The sequence below is a fragment of the Salmo salar genome, chromosome ssa10 (assembly GCF_905237065.1).
Source record: "Salmo salar chromosome ssa10, Ssal_v3.1, whole genome shotgun sequence".
In the NCBI taxonomy this organism is placed as follows: Eukaryota; Metazoa; Chordata; class Actinopteri; order Salmoniformes; family Salmonidae; genus Salmo; species Salmo salar.
The window spans coordinates 125,014,762-125,036,611 of NC_059451.1; the positions used below are offsets into that span (position 1 = coordinate 125,014,762).

The 21,850-nt window shown below is 46.5% G+C and overlaps 1 protein-coding gene across 1 annotated transcript; it reads left to right on the forward strand.

Annotated features, from left to right (window-relative positions):
* The first annotated feature begins 526 nt into the window (after positions 1-526).
* Positions 527-18,818, forward strand: LOC106561857 (annexin A2). Its single transcript, XM_045688594.1, has 13 exons — positions 527-668; positions 2,304-2,359; positions 2,565-2,658; positions 3,373-3,467; positions 5,301-5,414; positions 5,942-6,032; positions 6,215-6,294; positions 7,001-7,060; positions 7,812-7,905; positions 10,061-10,156; positions 10,316-10,374; positions 16,652-16,774; positions 18,485-18,818. Exons 1-13 carry the CDS (start codon positions 572-574, stop codon positions 18,542-18,544), a joined length of 1,119 nt encoding a protein of 372 aa, XP_045544550.1. The 5' UTR covers positions 527-571; the 3' UTR covers positions 18,545-18,818.
* The last annotated feature ends 3,032 nt before the right edge of the window (positions 18,819-21,850 follow it).

Below are 21,850 nucleotides of genomic sequence, written 5' to 3' on the forward strand. Positions count from 1 at the left end.
GGGAAGTCGTCCACCGATCCGCTCCCAGTGGTTAGTTAGCTGGTTAACGTTAGGCTCCGTGGTTTCAGTTAAATACATAAACTAGCCTATTAGCCATGCTACGGATGACTTGTGATAATTTCCCTTCATAGTTTTCATTGTACTGACATTCCCAGCCTTAGTTACATTCGTCCGTTTTTGTCCAAAATATGGAGTAATTGAAAGAAACGGACCAGGTCAGCTGTAATTAATATTAATAGAAATACTTGGACTACTAAGAAACGTATTGGTGAATTATAACAATAACGCATTGAACTACATCCATCTATTCTGCCACCAATGCCTTACTCTATTTATGAGTGAAATATAACGTTTTTTTGTGTTTTTATTTTTTTTTAATTCCTATAAAGTTGATTTTGTAGCATAAACTGTGAATTTGATATTTTGGACTGATATAATGATTAGTCTGTTTTATATCTACAAAGTAGTTAAAATGCTTGTGTGTTGTACCTTAAGGCATGTATATGTCCTTTTGTTCTGGACTCAGGGGTGGAGACTGAGCACAGAGCTTTATTATAGGTCCTAGAGCGACATGCAGAACCTCCCTGTGGTATTTAAGCACCACACCCATTCCAAGCCACATAGCCAGGACTATTTTACAGCACCACAGCTCTCTTCAGCACAGTCAGGTAAACTGACAATTCCTTTTATATATTCATTACAATAAATGCTATCCAACAATTGGCTTCATCTAGCTCTTGGAAGGATTTCTATCATACCAAAACTAGCTCTGTGAGTTTTTTGCTTGTAGGGGACTAAAACCCAAGTTAGATTCACAGTGTTGTCATGCATTGTATCTGTTTCTATTATCTTCATGCCCAGGAGAATATATGTATGTTCAGAATGTAGTCTTTTTCTCTGTGTGAGCAGTCCTGGGAAGGCAGTAATTCAGCCTTACCTCCCTGAGACAGAGGCTCTGCTGCTAACTTCAGGGTGTGGTAGTAGGGGTTAGGGTGTAGGGGTTAGGGTGTGAGCAGTCCTGGGAAGGCAGTGATTCAGCCATACCTCCCTGAGACAGAGGCTCTGCTGCTAACTTCAGGGTGTGGTAGTAGGGGTTAGGGTGTAGGGGTTAGGGTGTGAGCAGTCCTGGGAAGGCAGTGATTCAGCCTTACCTCCGTGAGACAGAGGCTCTGCTGCTAGCTTCAGGGTGTGGTAGTAGGGGTTAGGGTGTAGGGGTTAGGGTGTGGTAGTAGGGGTTAGGGTGTAGTAGTCATTAGTGTTTAGGTTGTAGGTGTTTAGGTTAGTTCTCTGTGCTAGCTGGTGTTTCATCAGGGTGTAGTAGTAGGGGTTAGGGTGTAGGGGTTAGGGTGTAGGGGTTGAGGTTAGTTCTCTGTGCTAGCTGGTGTTTCATCAGGGTGTGGTAGTAGGGGTTAGGGTGTAGGGGTTAGGGTGTGGTAGTAGGGTGTAGGGGTTAGGGTGTAGGGGTTAGGGGTTAGGGTGTAGGGGTTGAGGTTAGTTCTCTGTGCTAGTGGTGTTTAGGTCAGGGTGTAGTAGTAGGGGTTAGGGTGTAGTAGTCTAGTGTTTAGGTTGTAGGTGTTTAGGTTAGTTCTCTGTGCTAGCTGGTGTTTCATCAGGGTGTAGTAGTAGGGGTTAGGGTGTAGGGGTTAGGGTGTAGGGGTTGAGGTTAGTTCTCTGTGCTAGCTGGTGTTTCATCAGGGTGTAGTAGTAGGGGTTAGGGTGTAGGGGTTAGGGTGTAGGGGTTGAGGTTAGTTCTCTGTGCTAGCTGGTGTTTCATCAGGGTGTAGTAGTAGGGGTTAGGGTGTAGGGGTTAGGGTGTAGGGGTTGAGGTTAGTTCTCTGTGCTAGCTGGTGTTTCATCAGGGTGTGTCTTGGCTGGATGTATAATAGTTGACAGACTTTCATCTAGTTAGTCATTTTGATAAACAGACAGAGGACTTGGTGCCTTTAGATATCGACAGAGAGATGATTGGTTCAGAGAGACGCTGCAGTGAGTAGAGGAATGTAATCATCTCCTGAGAGAACCAATAAGATCTTTGGAATGGTCTGGTGAACCAATAAGATCTTTGGAATGGTCTGGTGAACCAATAAGATCTTTGGAATGGTCTGGTGAACCAATAAGATCTTTGGAATGGTCTGGTGAACCAATAAGATCTTTGGAATGGTCTGGTGAACCAATAAGATCTTTGGAATGGTCTGGTGAGTTACCCAACTCCCAGTGGTGGTGATCAGGACATTTCCCTACACGGTTGTCAGCAGGAGAACTGTCTCTAAAACGATCAACACTTCTCATCTCCCCCTGTACAGGACTCAACATGGCGCTGGTATCTGAGTTCCTGGGACAACTGTCTCTTAATATGGGGGTAAGTAGTATTGATGTTTCAATGTTGGTGTTAAACTCCAGTAGAAAATGATTCTGCAGTACTCTTCCTGCTATTAGTAACAGTGACCATCAATACTCTTATGTTTTCTGAATCTCCTTTGAGCCCAAATACTTGACTGTCGTCCCTAATATTAAACTATATATTAATATTAAACTATATTAATGTAAACTATTATATATTACAGTCCTGTGAGCCCAAATACCCAACTGTTGTTCCTGCGATTGACTTCGATCCAGACAAAGATGCTGCCAGAATAGAGACTGCTATCAAGACCAAGGGTAAGAGAGGCATATGATGAATGTTCTGGCTGGGTTAGAGGCTCTGGCTGGGTTAGAGGCTCTGGCTGGGTTAGAGGCTCTGGCTGGGTTAGAGGCTCTGGCTGGGTTAGAGGCTCTGGCTGGGTTAGGGGCTCTGGCTGGGTTAGGGGCTCTGGCTGGGTTAGGGGCTCTGGCTGGGTTAGGGGCTCTGGCTGGGTTAGGGGCTCTGGCTGGGTTAGAGGCTCTGGCTGGGTTAGAGGCTCTGGCTGGGTTAGGGGCTCTGGCTGGGTTAGGGGCTCTGGCTGGGTTAGGGGCTCTGGCTGGGTTAGGGGCTCTGGCTGGGTTAGGGGCTCTGGCTGGGTTAGGGGCTCTGGCTGGGTTAGGGGCTCTGGCTGGGTTAGGCTGGGTTGGAGGCTCTGGCTGGGTAAAAGGTATCCATGTGGTAACAGTCTGTGGTATTTATGAGTCAGTTTCCTGTCTGAACTGGGAATGTTCCCAAGGCAATGCCTCAGTAATAGCAGCAGCCTCATAATACCAGTTAGTGGCAGACAGAGTTACATCCAGACAAGCTAGTTCCCTCCAGACTGGTATAACGGATAGCCAGTTCACTATCATTAATGCCTAACCACTAAAGAGTTTCTCGTCATTCAGATTTACTGATCATTTTATTCAATGAACAATGTCCACTTATTCCTGAATGATCTGATGTTATGTATATCTGGGATTTCACCTCAGGAGTGGACGAAGCGACCATCATCGCTGTTCTGACCAAGAGGACCTACAGCCAGAGGAGAGAGGTCGCTTTCGCTTATGAGAGGAGAGCCAAGAAGGTACAGGAGGACAAGTCAACCAATAAGATAAACTAGGGTCAACTGGCTCAACCAATAAGATGACCCTTCACTGATCTAACGTCATGACACCTGTGAGGGTTGTCTGTTTTGTTCTGTTACTCTGACTGGAACACGGCCTGTCTGGTCTGTTACTCTGACTGGAACACGGCCTGTCTGGTCTGTTACTCTGACTGGAACACGGCCTGTCTGGTCTGTTACTCTGACTGGAACACGGCCTGTCTGGTCTGTTACTCTGACTGGAACACGGCCTGTCTGGTCTGTTACTCTGACTGGAACACGGCCTGTCTGCTCTGTTACTCTGACTGGAACACGGCCTGTCTGGTCTGTTACTCTGACTGGAACACGGCCTGTCTGGTCTGTTACTCTGACTGGAACACGGCCTGTCTGGTCTGTTACTCTGACTGGAACACGGCCTGTCTGGTCTGTTACTCTGACTGGAACACGGCCTGTCTGGTCTGTTACTCTGACTGGAACACGGCCTGTCTGCTCTGTTACTCTGACTGGAACACGGCCTGTCTGCTCTGTTACTCTGACTGGAACACGGCCTGTCTGCTCTGTTACTCTGACTGGAACACGGCCTGTCTGGTCTGTTACTCTGACTGGAACACGGCCTGTCTGGTCTGTTACTCTGACTGGAACACGGCCTGTCTGTTACTCTGACTGGAACACGGCCTGTCTGTTACTCTGACTGGAACACGGCCTGTCTGTTACTCTGACTGGAACACGGCCTGTCTGTTACTCTGACTGGAACACGGCCTGTCTGTTACTCTGACTGGAACACGGCCTGTCTGGTCTGTTACTCTGACTGGAACACGGCCTGTCTGGTCTGTTACTCTGACTGGAACACGGCCTGTCTGTGGAAGTCTGTTACTCTGACTGGAACACGGCCTGTCTGTTACTCTGACTGGAACACGGCCTGTCTGTTACTCTGACTGGAACACGGCCTGTCTGTTACTCTGACTGGAACACGGCCTGTCTGTTACTCTGACTGGAACACGGCCTGTCTGCTTTACTCTGACTGGAACACGGCCTGTCTGCTCTGTTACTCTGACTGGAACACGGCCTGTCTGCTCTGTTACTCTGACTGGAACACGGCCTGTCTGCTCTGTTACTCTGACTGGAACACGGCCTGTCTGCTCTGTTACTCTGACTGGAACACGGCCTGTCTGGTCTGTTACTCTGACTGGAACACGGCCTGTCTGTTACTCTGACTGGAACACGGCCTGTCTGTTACTCTGACTGGAACACGGCCTGTCTGTTACTCTGACTGGAACACGGCCTGTCTGTTACTCTGACTGGAACACGGCCTGTCTGTTACTCTGACTGGAACACGGCCTGTCTGTTACTCTGACTGGAACACGGCCTGTCTGTTACTCTGACTGGAACACGGCCTGTCTGCTGTTACTCTGACTGGAACACGGCCTGTCTGCTCTGTTACTCTGACTGGAACACGGCCTGTCTGGTCTGTTACTCTGACTGGAACACGGCCTGTCTGGTCTGTTACTCTGACTGGAACACGGCCTGTCTGTTACTCTGACTGGAACACGGCCTGTCTGGTTACTCTGACTGGAACACGGCCTGTCTGGCTTACTCTGACTGGAACACGGCCTGTCTGGTCTGTTACTCTGACTGGAACACGGCCTGTCTGGTCTGTTACTCTGACTGGAACACGGCCTGTCTGGTCTGTTACTCTGACTGGAACACGGCCTGTCTGCTCTGTTACTCTGACTGGAACACGGCCTGTCTGCTCTGTTACTCTGACTGGAACACGGCCTGTCTCTAAGTAACGTGCTCTATGTTTCTCTCCTGTAGGATCTGGTGACAGCCCTGAAGGCTGCTCTATCTGGGCCGTTGGAGACTGTGATCTTAGGTCTGATGAAGAGTACAGCTCAGTACGACGCCTCCGAGATCAAAGGATCCATTAAGGTACGAGACAAGTCTCCTTCAATCCCCCAAACCTGTACTGCCCTCTCCTGGTAGTATGTCTACAGTAACACACTCCATTATAATGTGATAGCTGTGTAGTGTTGTGTACTGCTCTCTCCTGGTAGTTTGTCTACAGTAACACACTCCATTATAATGTGATAGCTGTGTAGTGTTGTGTACTGCTCTCTCCTGGTAGTTTGTCTACAGTAACACACTCCATTATAATGTGATAGCTGTGTAGTGTTGTGTACTGCTCTCTCCTGGTAGTTTGTCTACAGTAACACACTCCATTATAATGTGATAGCTGTGTAGTGTTGTGTACTGCTCTCTCCTGGTAGTTTGTCTACAGTAACACACTCCATTATAATGTGATAGCTGTGTAGTGTTGTGTACTGCTCTCTCCTGGTAGTATGTCTACAGTGCAGTTGGGAGGGATAAAAGCCACGAGATGAAACAGACATTTTACAATATAATCCTAACCTTAAAGTACAATGTTACGCTAATGCAACATGCCTGTGTATCTGCAGGGTCTAGGAACAGACGAGGAGGTTCTGATAGAGATTGTCTGTTCTCGCAGCTCCTCAGAACTGTCTGAGATTAAGACAGTCTACAAGGAACGTGAGTCTCAATCCACAGAGCTACATTTATAATATGATGTTTATAATTCTCTCTGTGTCTGTCTACCTAGTACAACATTACATCATTAGACCACTGAGTTTTAGGCCTGTGGGGGAAAATGATGTGGCTGAATGTATCATGTTGTCATTTGTAGTATAAATGTTTCTGATCGATCTCCTCAGTGTTCAAGAAAGATCTGGAGAAGGATGTGGCTGGAGACACCTCGGGAGACTTCAGGAGTCTGCTGCTGGCCCTGGTGCAGGTACGGCCCTGGTGCAGGTACGGCCCCAAGTGGCCCTGGTGCAGGTACGGCCCCAAGTGGCCCTGGTGCAGGTACGGCCCCAAGTGGCCCTGGTGCAGGTACGGCCCCAAGTGGCCCTGGTGCAGGTACGGCCCCAAGTGGCCCTGGTGCAGGTACGACCCTGGTGCAGGTACGGCCCCAAGTGGCCCTGGTGCAGGTACGGCCCCAAGTGGCCCTGGTGCAGGTACGGCCCCAAGTGGCCCTGGTGCAGGTACGGCCCCAAGTGGCCCTGGTGCAGGTACGACCCTGGTGCAGGTACGGCCCCAAGTGGCCCTGGTGCAGGTACGACCCTGGTGCAGGTACGGCCCCAAGTGGCCCTGGTGCAGGTACGGCCCCAAGTGGCCCTGGTGCAGGTACGACCCTAACCCGGAATGGAAATGAAGCTAGCCCGAGGCTAGTACTTTTTAGACCAGGCTAGTAGAAAAAATGTGCCGGAATAACCTGCTGGCTAGAGAAACTGTCTTTTACAATATCACATGACACAGGTTTTTGGACCAGGGCTAAAACAAATTAAAGTCGACTAGCCCGGCGGGCCAGTGGATTAAAAACCTTCACTTCCATCCCTGACCCTAACTAAACCCAACTATTCCTGGTGCAGGTATGCCTGCAGTGATTTGTCTGTTATTGAGTTGACCTTTGATCCTGTTGTAATCTTATCTGTCGACAGGCCAAGAGGGCAGAACCCTCCAGCGTGGTGGACTATGAGAAGATCGATGAAGATGCCAGAGTAAGAACAATGTACTGTCCTGTTTAGTAGTCTGTCACCATGGATACATCAACCAGATCTATACATGAATAAACCCAGCTGTTTGAAAAGCTGAGTAAGGTTCACTACCACAGAGTTTAATGATGGTGTGTAGTATTATACCATACAGGTTTATAGTAATGTATTATATACCATACAGGTTTATAGTAATGTATTATATACCATACAGGTTTACAGTAATGTATTATATACCATACAGGTTTATAGTAATGTATTATATACCATACAGGTTTATAGTAATGTATTATATACCATACAGGTTTACAGTAATGTATTATATACCATACAGGTTTATAGTAATGTATTATATACCATACAGGTTTATAGTAATGTATTATATACCATACAGGTTTATAGTAATGTATTATATACCATACAGGTTTACAGTAATGTATTATATACCATACAGGTTTATAGTAATGTATTATATACCATACAGGTTTATAGTAATGTATTATATACCATACAGGTTTATAGTAATGTATTATATACCATACAGGTTTATAGTAATGTATTATATACCATACAGGTTTATAGTAATGTATTATATACCATACAGGTTTATAGTAATGTATTATATACCATACAGGTTTATAGTAATGTATTATATACCATACAGGTTTATAGTAATGTATTATATACCATACAGGTTTATAGTAATGTCGTCTCCAGGCCCTGTATGTAGTAATGTGGTATATAATGTCGTCTCCAGGCCCTGTATGATGCTGGAGTGAAGAGGAAAGGAACGGATGTGGCCACCTGGATCTCCATCATGTCGGAGAGGAGTGTTCCCCACCTGCAGAAAGGTACATACCTGACAGATTAACAGAGACCACAGATTTATTTATTTATTATTTTATTTCACCTTTATTTAACCAGGTAGGCTAGTTGAGAACAAGTCCTTTATTTAACCAGGTAGGCTAGTTGAGAACAAGTCCTTTATTTAACCAGGTAGGCTAGTTGAGAACAAGTCCTTTATTTAACCAGGTAGGCTAGTTGAGAACAAGTCCTTTATTTAACCAGGTAGGCTAGTTGAGAACAAGTCCTTTATTTAACCAGGTAGGCCAGTTGAGAACAAGTCCTTTATTTAACCAGGTTAGGCTAGTTGAGAACAAGTCCTTTATTTAACCAGGTAGGCTAGTAGAGAACAAGTCCTTTATTTAACCAGGTTAGGCTAGTTGAGAACAAGTCCTTTATTTAACCAGGTAGGCTAGTTGAGAACAAGTCCTTTATTTAACTAGGTAGGCTAGTTGAGAACAAGTTCTCATTTACAACTGCGACCTGGCCAAGATAAAGCAAAGCAGTTCGACAGAAACAATAACACAGAGTTACACATGGAGTAAACAAACATTTAGTCAATAACACAATAGATAAAAAAGAAAGTCTATATACAGTGTGTGCAAATGGTGTGAGGTGTAAGGCAATAAATAGGCCATAGTAGTGAAGTAATTACAATTTAGCAAATGAACACTGGAGTGATAGATGAGCAGATGATGGTGGGCATGTAGAGATACTGGTGTGCAAAAGATCAGAAAAACTAAAACAATATGGGGATGAGGTAGGTAGATTGGGTGGGCTGTTTACAGATGGACTATGTACAGCTGCAGTGATCGGTAAGCTGCTCTGACAGCTGACGGTTAAAGTTATTGAGGGAGATATAAGTCTCCAACTTCAGTGATTTTTGCAATTCGTTCCAGTCATTGTAAGTAAGTAAGCTGCTCATTGGCAGCAGAGAACTGGAAGGAAAGGCGGCCAAATGAGGTGTTGGCTTTGGGGATGACCAGTGAGATATACCTGCTGGAGCGCATGCTACAGGTCGGTGTTGCTATGGTGACCAGAGAGCTGAGATAAGGCGGAGCTTTACCTAGCAGACACTTATAGATGACCTGGAGCCAGTGGGTCTGGAGACGAATATGTAGCGAGGGCCAGCCAACGAGAGCGTACAGGTCAGTGGTGGGTAGTATATGGGGCTTTGGTGACAAAATGGATGGCACTGTGATAGACTGCATCCAATTTGCTGGGTAGAGTGTTGGAGGCTATTTTGTAAATGACATCACCGAAGTCAAGGATTGGTAGGATAGTCTGTTTTACGAGGGTATGTTTGGCAGCATGAGTGAAGGAGGCTTTGTTGCGAAATATGATGACGATTCTAGATTTAATTTTGGATTGGAGATGCTTAATGTGAGTCTGGAAGGAGAGTTTACAGTCTAACCAGACACCTAGGTATTTGTAGTTGTCCACACATTCTAAGTCAGAACCGTCCAGAGTAGTGATGCTGGATGGGCGGGCAGGTGCGGGCAGCGATCGGTTGAAGAGCATGCATTTAGTTTTACTTGCATTTAAGCTCAGTTGGAGACCACGGAAGGAGAGTTGTATGGCATTGAAGCTCGTCTGGAGGTTTGTTAACACAGTGTCCAAAGAAGGGCCAGAAGTATACAGAATGGTGTCGTCTGCGTAGAGGTGGATCAGAGAATCACCAGCAGCAAGAGCAACATCATTGATGTATACAGAGAAAAGAGTCGGCCTGAGAATTGAACCCTGTGGCACCTCCATAGAGACTACCAGAGGTCCGGACAACAGGCCCTCCGATTTGACACACTGAACTCTATCAGAGAAGTAGTTGGTGAACCAGGCGAGGCAGTCATTTGAGAAACCAAGGCTGTTGAGTCTGCCGATAAGAATGTGGAGATTGACAGAGTCGAATACCTTGGCCAGGTCGATGAAGACGGCTGCACCATACTGTCTTTTATCGATGGCGGTATACCAGACAGACGGGACATACCTGACAGACTAAGACCTGCAGAAAGGGACATACCTGATAGACTAACAGAGACTATAAGCACTGAATTTATGTTCTGTCTCTGGATGTTAACGGGTCCCTGTCGTCCCGAGGTGTTTGGCAGGTATAAGACGGGTATAAGACGGGTATAAGACGGTCTGAATGTGTGTTGTCTACTCCAGTGTTTGACAGGTACAAGAGTTACAGTCCATACGACATGCAGGAGAGCATCAGGAAGGAGGTGAAGGGAGACCTGGAGAAGTCCTTCCTTACACTCGGTAAGTCATTACCTTTAAACCAGGGTGGTCAAACTCATTCTACGGGGTGCCGAGTCTCTGCGGGTTTTAGGTTTTTCCTTTCAATTAAGACCTGGATAGCCAGGTGGGGAGTTCCTTACTAATTAGCAGGTTCTGACTTCCTCTGTCTCTGTGTTCCAGTCGAGTGTTTTGAGAACAAGCCGCTGTACTTCGCCAGCAGACTTGCAGAGGCAATGAAGGTAACTAATATATATTTATTTATTCCTGGTTCTTTGACTAGTTTAATTTGGGGACTTCCAAATAGTAAACAGTACAAGGAATACTGTAGATGGCATCAGTTTACACCATGTTGCATCATATAGTGTTGAGAAATTCAGATTTACTGTGCAGAGTACTGGTAGTCCTGCTACTAGCCTGCTTACTGTCTCTCTGTGCAGAGTACTGGTAGTCCTACTACTAGCCTGCTTACTGTCTCTCCTCTCCTCTGTGCAGAGTACTGGTAGTCCTACTACTAGCCTGCTTACTGTCTCTCTGTGCAGAGTACTGGTAGTCCTACTACTAGCCTGCTTACTGTCTCTCCTCTCATCTGTGCAGAGTACTGGTAGTCCTACTACTAGCCTGCTTACTGTCTCTCTGTGCAGAGTACTGGTAGTCCTACTACTAGCCTGCTTACTGTCTCTCCTCTGTGCAGAGTACTGGTAGTCCTACTACTAGCCTGCTTACTGTCTCTCCTCTGTGCAGAGTACTGGTAGTCCTACTACTAGCCTGCTTACTGTCTCTCCTCTCCTGTGCAGAGTACTGGTAGTCCTACTACTAGCCTGCTTACTGTCTCTCCTCTGTGCAGAGTACTGGTAGTCCTACTACTAGCCTGCTTACTGTCTCTCCTCTCCTCTGTGCAGAGTACTGGTAGTCCTACTACTAGCCTGCTTACTGTCTCTCCTCTCGTGCAGAGTACTGGTAGTCCTACTACTAGCCTGCTTACTGTCTCTCCTCTCCTCTGTGCAGAGTACTGGTAGTCCTACTACTAGCCTGCTTACTGTCTCTCCTCTCGTGCAGAGTACTGGTAGTCCTACTACTAGCCTGCTTACTGTCTCTCCTCTCCTCTGTGCAGAGTACTGGTAGTCCTACTACTAGCCTGCTTACTGTCTCTCCTCTGTGCAGAGTACTGGTAGTCCTACTACTAGCCTGCTTACTGTCTCTCCTCTCCTGTGCAGAGTACTGGTAGTCCTACTACTAGCCTGCTTACTGTCTCTCCTCTCCTCTGTGCAGAGTACTGGTAGTCCTGCTACTAGCCTGCTTACTGTCTCTCCTCTGTGCAGAGTACTGGTAGTCCTACTACTAGCCTGCTTACTGTCTCTCCTCTCCTCTGTGCAGAGTACTGGTAGTCCTGCTACTAGCCTGCTTACTGTCTCTCCTCTCCTCTGTGCAGAGTACTGGTAGTCCTACTACTAGCCTGCTTACTGTCTCTCCTCTGTGCAGAGTACTGGTAGTCCTACTACTAGCCTGCTTACTGTCTCTCCTCTCATCTGTGCAGAGTACTGGTAGTCCTACTACTAGCCTGCTTACTGTCTCTCCTCTCCTCTGTGCAGAGTACTGGTAGTCCTACTACTAGCCTGCTTACTGTCTCTCCTCTCCTCTGTGCAGAGTACTGGTAGTCCTACTACTAGCCTGCTTACTGTCTCTCCTCTGTGCAGAGTACTGGTAGTCCTACTACTAGCCTGCTTACTGTCTCTCCTCTCCTCTGTGCAGAGTACTGGTAGTCCTACTACTAGCCTGCTTACTGTCTCTCCTCTGTGCAGAGTACTGGTAGTCCTACTACTAGCCTGCTTACTGTCTCTCCTCTTCTGTGCAGAGTACTGGTAGTCCTACTACTAGCCTGCTTACTGTCTCTCCTCTCCCTGTGCAGAGTACTGGTAGTCCTACTACTAGCCTGCTTACTGTCTCTCCTCTGTGCAGAGTACTGGTAGTCCTACTACTAGCCTGCTTACTGTCTCTCCTCTCCTCTGTGCAGAGTACTGGTAGTCCTACTACTAGCCTGCTTACTGTCTCTCCTCTGTGCAGAGTACTGGTAGTCCTACTACTAGCCTGCTTACTGTCTCTCCTCTCCTCTGTGCAGAGTACTGGTAGTCCTACTACTAGCCTGCTTACTGTCTCTCCTCTGTGCAGAGTACTGGTAGTCCTACTACTAGCCTGCTTACTGTCTCTCCTCTCCTCTGTGCAGAGTACTGGTAGTCCTACTACTAGCCTGCTTACTGTCTCTCCCTCTGTGCAGAGTACTGGTAGTCCTACTACTAGCCTGCTTACTGTCTCTCCTCTCCTCGTGCAGAGTACTGGTAGTCCTACTACTAGCCTGCTTACTGTCTCTCCTCTTTGTGCAGAGTACTGGTAGTCCTACTACTAGCCTGCTTACTGTCTCTCCTCTCCTCTGTGCAGAGTACTGGTAGTCCTACTACTAGCCTGCTTACTGTCTCTCCTTGTGCAGAGTACTGGTAGTCCTACTACTAGCCTGCTTACTGTCTCTCCTCTCTGTGCAGAGTACTGGTAGTCCTACTACTAGCCTGCTTACTGTCTCTCCTCTCTGTGCAGAGTACTGGTAGTCCTACTACTAGCCTGCTTACTGTCTCTCCTCTCATCTGTGCAGAGTACTGGTAGTCCTACTACTAGCCTGCTTACTGTCTCTCCTGTGCAGAGTACTGGTAGTCCTACTACTAGCCTGCTTACTGTCTCTCCTCTCATCTGTGCAGAGTACTGGTAGTCCTACTACTAGCCTGCTTACTGTCTCTCCTCTTGTGCAGAGTACTGGTAGTCCTACTACTAGCCTGCTTACTGTCTCTCCTCTCCTCTGTGCAGAGTACTGGTAGTCCTACTACTAGCCTGCTTACTGTCTCTCCTCTTCTGTGCAGAGTACTGGTAGTCCTACTACTAGCCTGCTTACTGTCTCTCCTCTCTGTGCAGAGTACTGGTAGTCCTACTACTAGCCTGCTTACTGTCTCTCCTCTCGTGCAGAGTACTGGTAGTCCTACTACTAGCCTGCTTACTGTCTCTCCTCTGTGCAGAGTACTGGTAGTCCTACTACTAGCCTGCTTACTGTCTCTCCTCTCCTGTGCAGAGTACTGGTAGTCCTACTACTAGCCTGCTTACTGTCTCTCCTCTCATCTGTGCAGAGTACTGGTAGTCCTACTACTAGCCTGCTTACTGTCTCTCCTCTCTGTGCAGAGTACTGGTAGTCCTACTACTAGCCTGCTTACTGTCTCTCCTCTTGTGCAGAGTACTGGTAGTCCTACTACTAGCCTGCTTACTGTCTCTCCTCTCTCTGTGCAGAGTACTGGTAGTCCTACTACTAGCCTGCTTACTGTCTCTCCTCTGTGCAGAGTACTGGTAGTCCTACTACTAGCCTGCTTACTGTCTCTCCTCTCAGTGCAGAGTACTGGTAGTCCTACTACTAGCCTGCTTACTGTCTCTCCTCTCCTCTGTGCAGAGTACTGGTAGTCCTACTACTAGCCTGCTTACTGTCTCTCCTCTCTGTGCAGAGTACTGGTAGTCCTACTACTAGCCTGCTTACTGTCTCTCCTCTCCTCTGTGCAGAGTACTGGTAGTCCTACTACTAGCCTGCTTACTGTCTCTCCTCTGTGCAGAGTACTGGTAGTCCTACTACTAGCCTGCTTACTGTCTCTCCTCTGTGCAGAGTACTGGTAGTCCTACTACTAGCCTGCTTACTGTCTCTCCTCTCCTTGTGCAGAGTACTGGTAGTCCTACTACTAGCCTGCTTACTGTCTCTCCTCTCGTGCAGAGTACTGGTAGTCCTACTACTAGCCTGCTTACTGTCTCTCCTCTTGTGCAGAGTACTGGTAGTCCTACTACTAGCCTGCTTACTGTCTCTCCTCTCCTCTGTGCAGAGTACTGGTAGTCCTACTACTAGCCTGCTTACTGTCTCTCCTCTGTGCAGAGTACTGGTAGTCCTACTACTAGCCTGCTTACTGTCTCTCCTCTCCTCTGTGCAGAGTACTGGTAGTCCTACTACTAGCCTGCTTACTGTCTCTCCTCTCATCTGTGCAGAGTACTGGTAGTCCTACTACTAGCCTGCTTACTGTCTCTCCTCTCCTGTGCAGAGTACTGGTAGTCCTACTACTAGCCTGCTTACTGTCTCTCCTCTCCTCTGTGCAGAGTACTGGTAGTCCTGCTACTAGCCTGCTTACTGTCTCTCCTCTGTGCAGAGTACTGGTAGTCCTACTACTAGCCTGCTTACTGTCTCTCCTCTCATCTGTGCAGAGTACTGGTAGTCCTGCTACTAGCCTGCTTACTGTCTCTCTGTGCAGAGTACTGGTAGTCCTACTACTAGCCTGCTTACTGTCTCTCCTCTCCTCTGTGCAGAGTACTGGTAGTCCTACTACTAGCCTGCTTACTGTCTCTCTGTGCAGAGTACTGGTAGTCCTACTACTAGCCTGCTTACTGTCTCTCCTCTCCTCTGTGCAGAGTACTGGTAGTCCTACTACTAGCCTGCTTACTGTCTCTCTGTGCAGAGTACTGGTAGTCCTACTACTAGCCTGCTTACTGTCTCTCCTCTCCTGTGCAGAGTACTGGTAGTCCTACTACTAGCCTGCTTACTGTCTCTCCTCTCCTCTGTGCAGAGTACTGGTAGTCCTACTACTAGCCTGCTTACTGTCTCTCCTCTCCTCTGTGCAGAGTACTGGTAGTCCTACTACTAGCCTGCTTACTGTCTCTCCTCTGTGCAGAGTACTGGTAGTCCTACTACTAGCCTGCTTACTGTCTCTCCTCTGTGCAGAGTACTGGTAGTCCTACTACTAGCCTGCTTACTGTCTCTCCTCTCATCTGTGCAGAGTACTGGTAGTCCTACTACTAGCCTGCTTACTGTCTCTCCTCTGTGCAGAGTACTGGTAGTCCTACTACTAGCCTGCTTACTGTCTCTCTGTGCAGAGTACTGGTAGTCCTACTACTAGCCTGCTTACTGTCTCTCCTCTGTGCAGAGTACTGGTAGTCCTACTACTAGCCTGCTTACTGTCTCTCTGTGCAGAGTACTGGTAGTCCTACTACTAGCCTGCTTACTGTCTCTCCTCTCCTCTGTGCAGAGTACTGGTAGTCCTACTACTAGCCTGCTTACTGTCTCTCCTCTCCTTGTGCAGAGTACTGGTAGTCCTACTACTAGCCTGCTTACTGTCTCTCCTCTCTCTGTGCAGAGTACTGGTAGTCCTACTACTAGCCTGCTTACTGTCTCTCCTCTGTGCAGAGTACTGGTAGTCCTACTACTAGCCTGCTTACTGTCTCTCCTCTGTGCAGAGTACTGGTAGTCCTACTACTAGCCTGCTTACTGTCTCTCCTCTGTGCAGAGTACTGGTAGTCCTACTACTAGCCTGCTTACTGTCTCTCCTCTCCTCTGTGCAGAGTACTGGTAGTCCTACTACTAGCCTGCTTACTGTCTCTCCTCTCCTCTGTGCAGAGTACTGGTAGTCCTACTACTAGCCTGCTTACTGTCTCTCTGTGCAGAGTACTGGTAGTCCTACTACTAGCCTGCTTACTGTCTCTCCTCTGTGCAGAGTACTGGTAGTCCTACTACTAGCCTGCTTACTGTCTCTCCCTCTGTGCAGAGTACTGGTAGTCCTACTACTAGCCTGCTTACTGTCTCTCCTCTCCTCTGTGCAGAGTACTGGTAGTCCTACTACTAGCCTGCTTACTGTCTCTCCTTGTGCAGAGTACTGGTAGTCCTACTACTAGCCTGCTTACTGTCTCTCCTCTCCTCTGTGCAGAGTACTGGTAGTCCTACTACTAGCCTGCTTACTGTCTCTCCTCTCCTCTGTGCAGAGTACTGGTAGTCCTACTACTAGCCTGCTTACTGTCTCTCCTCTTGTGCAGAGTACTGGTAGTCCTACTACTAGCCTGCTTACTGTCTCTCCCTCTGTGCAGAGTACTGGTAGTCCTACTACTAGCCTGCTTACTGTCTCTCCTTGTGCAGAGTACTGGTAGTCCTACTACTAGCCTGCTTACTGTCTCTCCTCCCTCTGTGCAGAGTACTGGTAGTCCTACTACTAGCCTGCTTACTGTCTCTCCTCTGTGCAGAGTACTGGTAGTCCTACTACTAGCCTGCTTACTGTCTCTCCTCATCTGTGCAGAGTACTGGTAGTCCTGCTACTAGCCTGCTTACTGTCTCTCCTCTGTGCAGAGTACTGGTAGTCCTACTACTAGCCTGCTTACTGTCTCTCCTCTCCTCTGTGCAGAGTACTGGTAGTCCTACTACTAGCCTGCTTACTGTCTCTCCTCTCATCTGTGCAGAGTACTGGTAGTCCTACTACTAGCCTGCTTACTGTCTCTCCTCTCCTCTGTGCAGAGTACTGGTAGTCCTACTACTAGCCTGCTTACTGTCTCTCTCTGTGCAGAGTACTGGTAGTCCTACTACTAGCCTGCTTACTGTCTCTCCTCTCCTCTGTGCAGAGTACTGGTAGTCCTGCTGCAGAGCAAAGGCGCTATGGAGAAGGTGGTGATAATATGATGTATAATCTGCAGGGTAAAAGTGCGAAGGAGAAGGTGGTGACGAGGATCATGGTGTCTCGTTGTGAAGTTGACCTCATGAAGATCAGAACAGAGTTCAAGAGTCAGACCGGCAAGTCTCTGTTCCAGACCATCTCTGTGAGTAACATTATAATAACACACCTCCATACACTCCAATAATACACCCTAGCGCTACGCTACAATAATACACCCTAGCGCTACGCTACAATAATACACCCTAGCGCTACGCTACAATAATACACCCTAGCGCTACGCTACAATAATACACCCTAGCGCTACGCTACAATAATACACCCTAGCGCTACGCTACAATAATACACCCTAGCGCTACGCTACAATAATACACCCTAGCGCCACGCTACAATAATACACCCTAGCGCTACGCTACAATAATACACCCTAGCGCTACGCTACAATAATACACCCTAGCGCTACGCTACAATAATACACCCTAGCGCTACGCTACAATAATACACCCTAGCGCTACGCTACAATAATACACCCTAGCGCTACGCTACAATAATACACCCTAGCGCTACGCTACAATAATACACCCTAGCGCTACGCTACAATAATACACCCTAGCGCTACGCTACAATAATACACCCTAGCGCTACGCTACAATAATACACCCTAGCGCTACGCTACAATAATACACCCTAGCGCTACAATAATACACCCTAGCGCTACAATAATACACCCTAGCGCTACAATAATACACCCTAGCTACAATAATACACCCTAGCGCTACAATAATACACCCTAGCGCTACAATAATACACCCTAGCGCTACAATAATACACCCTAGCGCTACAATAATACACCCTAGCGCTACAATAATACACCCTAGCGCTACAATAATACACCCTAGCGCTACAATAATACACCCTAGCGCTGCAATAATACACCCTAGCGCTACAATAATACACCCTAGCGCTACAATAATACACCCTAGCGCTACAATAATACACCCTAGCGCTGCAATAATACACCCTAGCGCTGCAATAATACACCCTAGCGCTGCAATAATACACCCTAGCGCTGCAATAATACACCCTAGCGCTGCAATAATACACCCTAGCGCTGCAATAATACACCCTAGCGCTGCAATAATACACCCTAGCGCTGCAATAATACACCCTAGCGCTGCAATAATACACCCTAGCGCTGCATTAATACACCCTAGCGCTGCGCTGCATTAATACACCCTAGCGCTGCGCTGCATTAATACACCCCTAGCGCTGCGCTGCATTAATACACCCCTAGCGCTGCGCTGCATTAATACACCCCTAGCGCTGCGCTGCATTAATACACCCCTAGCGCTACGCTGCATTAATACACCCCTAGCGCTACGCTGCATTAATACACCCCTAGCGCTACGCTGCATTAATACACCCCTAGCGCTACGCTGCATTAATACACCCTTAGCGCTACGCTGCATTAATACACCCCTAGCGCTACGCTGCATTAATACACCCCTAGCGCTACGCTGCATTAATACACCCCTAGCGCTACGCTGCATTAATACACCCCTAGCGCTACGCTGCATTAATACACCCCTAGCGCTACGCTGCATTAATACACCCCTAGCGCTACGCTGCATTAATACACCCCTAGCGCTACGCTGCATTAATACACCCCTAGCGCTACGCTGCATTAATACACCCCCTAGCGCTACGCTGCATTAATACACCCCTAGCGCTACGCTGCATTAATACACCCCTAGCGCTACGCTGCATTAATACACCCCTAGCGCTACGCTGCAATAATACACCCCTAGCGCTGCAATAATAAATGATTAAAAATGCCCCTGTCTCTCGTGTCCAGGAGCATACTAAAGGGGATTACCAGAAGGCCATGCTGTCTCTGTGTGGAGGAGACGACTAAACATCACCTGGACTTCATTACCTACAAGCCTTATGTCCACTGCTGGAATGGTTGCTTACTGGACTACAATGTCCAGGTATTAGTTAGGCAGCTACTGGACTACAACTCCCTACGTTAGAGGTGTACCCATACTATTGGACGTTTATCATATGGGTATTAATAGCTTCAAAGTGATGGCATCATTCTACTGAAGTATTTCATTCCATGAAGATATTGAACCCACTGTTTTCCTGTAACAAACCTAGCTAACTGGTAATAAACTTACTTTGGCAAAGTGTTCTTCACATTTTTATATTTTAATCATTTAAAAGGTGCTTTCATCCAGAACGACTTACAGTAGTGAGTGGATACTTTTTCGTACTGGTCCTCCCCGTGCGAATCGAACCCATAACCCTGGCAGTGCAAGCGTCATGCTCTTACCAAGTCATTTTCAATATCACATCTTGACCCATTTTTCCAAGAGGCAAGAAATGGTCAGCTTCTAATCGTATGCAGTTACTCTAGGTGACCACTAGAGTGTGGTAGAGGTAGTTCAGTAGCTACTCTTCTTCTTCTCTGGTCTGAAACAGACATGCTTTTTATCCACATTATCTTTTGAATAAAATGAAATATTTCACTTTTTTTTTTTTCTTAGTTATTCCCCAATTTATAAAAAGGAGAGGTTAATGGCGACGAGATGTTGAATCCATAATTAATATTCTATATTCAGACTGAATAATGGACATCACTTTTACTGGAAATCAAAGCTTGTTTATTAAAGTGCTAAACTTGAACATTGTGGAACAAATTACTTCTGAATTCAACTTATATAAACAGCATTAAGATAGTTGTATTCATTTAACCATTACGATAGTTGTACTAATTTAACCATTAAGATAGTTGTACTAATTTAACCATTACGATGGTTGTACTCATTTAACCATTACGATGGTTGTACTCATTTAACCATTACGATGGTTGTACTCATTTAACCATTACGATGGTTGTACTAATTTAACCATTACGATAGTTGTACTAATTTACAGGACATCAACACGTTCTAAACAGGATGTAATTGAATCTTCTCGTGTTTCCACTGAAAAGGCTGTATTAAATGATTTTAAAGTGTTTTGTTTGGTAATATTTTAATATAAAACGTTAATTGAACCTCCAGCACAGCATAATCCTAAACAAGCTGCTGTATGTAGTGCTGATTACATGTCTATGTCTCTAAGCCTGGACAAGTTAATAATTATGCATTAAACCACCCCAAACACATCAGAGATACTGTCATCCTTCTGAACTGAGCTGCAGGACAGGAAGGAAACTGCGCCGGGATGGCTCATCAATAATGACCTAAATGACAGAGTGAAAAACAACGAAATACAAATATTCCAAAACGTCCATCTTGTATGCAACAAGGCACTAAAGCAATACTGCAAAACAACATGGCAAAGGAATACACTTTGTATTTGTATGTACACACTTCACTTCACGATGTAGTACATATCACCTACTGTGCCTTCAGAAAGTATTCATGTCCCTTGTTGCACATTTTGTGTTACAGCCTGAATTCAAAAGGAAAAAAAATCTCACATTTACACACAACACCCCCATAACGACAAAGTAAAAACAGTTTTTTTGCAAATTTATTGAAAATGAAATGCATAGTTTACATAAGTATTCACACCTGAGTCAATACATGTTGGAATCACCTTTTGGCAGCGATTACAGCTGGGAGTGGTTTAAGAGCTTTGCACACCTGGATTTGAACAATATTTGCACTTTATTTTTTTTTAATTCTTCAAGCTCTGCCAAGTTGTTTGTTGATCCTTGCTACATTTTCAAATATTGCAATAGATTATCATGCCGATTTAAGTCAAAAACTGTAACTAGGCCACTCAGGATAATTCTGTGTGTCTTGGTAAACAACTCCAGTGTAGATGTGGCCTTGTGTTTTAGGTTATTGTCCTGCTGAAAAGTGAATTCATGTCTGGTGGAAAGCAGACTGAACTATATTTAGTGGTGGAAAAAATATGAAGAGTGGTATTCAGTAATGTGTTGGATTTGCCCCAAACATAACACTTTGTATTCAGGACATGATGTAAATTTGCAGTTTTAGTTTAGTGCCTTACTACAAACAGGATGCATGTTTCGGAATATTTGTATTCTGTACAAGCTTCCTTAACTCTAATCTATACTGAACAAATATATAAACACAACATGTAAAGTGTTGGTCCAATGTTTCATGAGCTGAAATAAAATATCGCAGAAATGTTCCATATGCACAAAAAGCATACTTCACTAAAATGTAGTGCACAAATTTGTTTACATCCCTGGATTATCTCCTTTGCCAAGATAATCCATCCACCTGACAGGTGTGGCATATCAAGAAGCTGATTAAACAGCATGATCATTACACAGGTGCACCTTGTGCTGGGGACACTAAAAGGCCACTTTATAATGTGCAGTTTTGTCACACAACACAATTCCACACGTCTCAAGTTTTGAAGGAGTGTGCAATTGACATGCTGACTGCAGGAATGTCCACCAGAGCTGTTGCCAGAGATTGAATGTTTATTTCTCTACCATAAGCCGCCTCCAAAGATTGAATGTTTATTTCTATCTCATAAGCTGCCTCCAACGTCATTTCAGAGATTTTGGCAGTACGTCCAACCAGGATCTCCACATCCAGCTTCTTCACCTGCGGGATCGTCTCAGACCAGCCACCCAGACAGCTGAAGAATTTCTGCACAAACTGTTAGAAACCGTCTCAGGGAAGATCATCTGCGTGTTCGTCGTCCTCACCAGGGTCTTGACCTGACTGCAGTTCAGCGTCGTAACCGACTTCAGTGGATAAATGCTCACCTTCGATGACCACTGGCACGCTGGAGAAATGTGCTCTTCATGGATGAATCCCAGTTTCAACTGTACCGGGGTTATGGTACGGATCTGGTCGGCTCTGTCCCATCGCGCTCTGGGCAGGCATAAGCTACGGGCAACAAACACAATAGCATTTTATCGATGGCAATATTGAGATCCTGAGGCCCATTGTCATGCCATTCATCTGCCGCCTTCACCTCATGTTTCAGAGGGGGTCTAGAGGGGGTCTAGAGGGGGTCCGTTAGGGGTCCAGAGGGGGTCTTAGAGGGGGTCTAGAGGGGGTCCGTTAGGGGTCCAGAGGGGGTCTTAGAGGGGGTCTTAGAGGGGGTCTAGAGGTGGTCCAGAAGGGGTCCAGAGGGGGTCCAGAAGGGGTCCAGAGGGGGTCTAGAGGTGGTCCAGAAGGGGTCCAGAGGGGGTCTAGAGGTGGTCCAGAAGGGGTCTAGA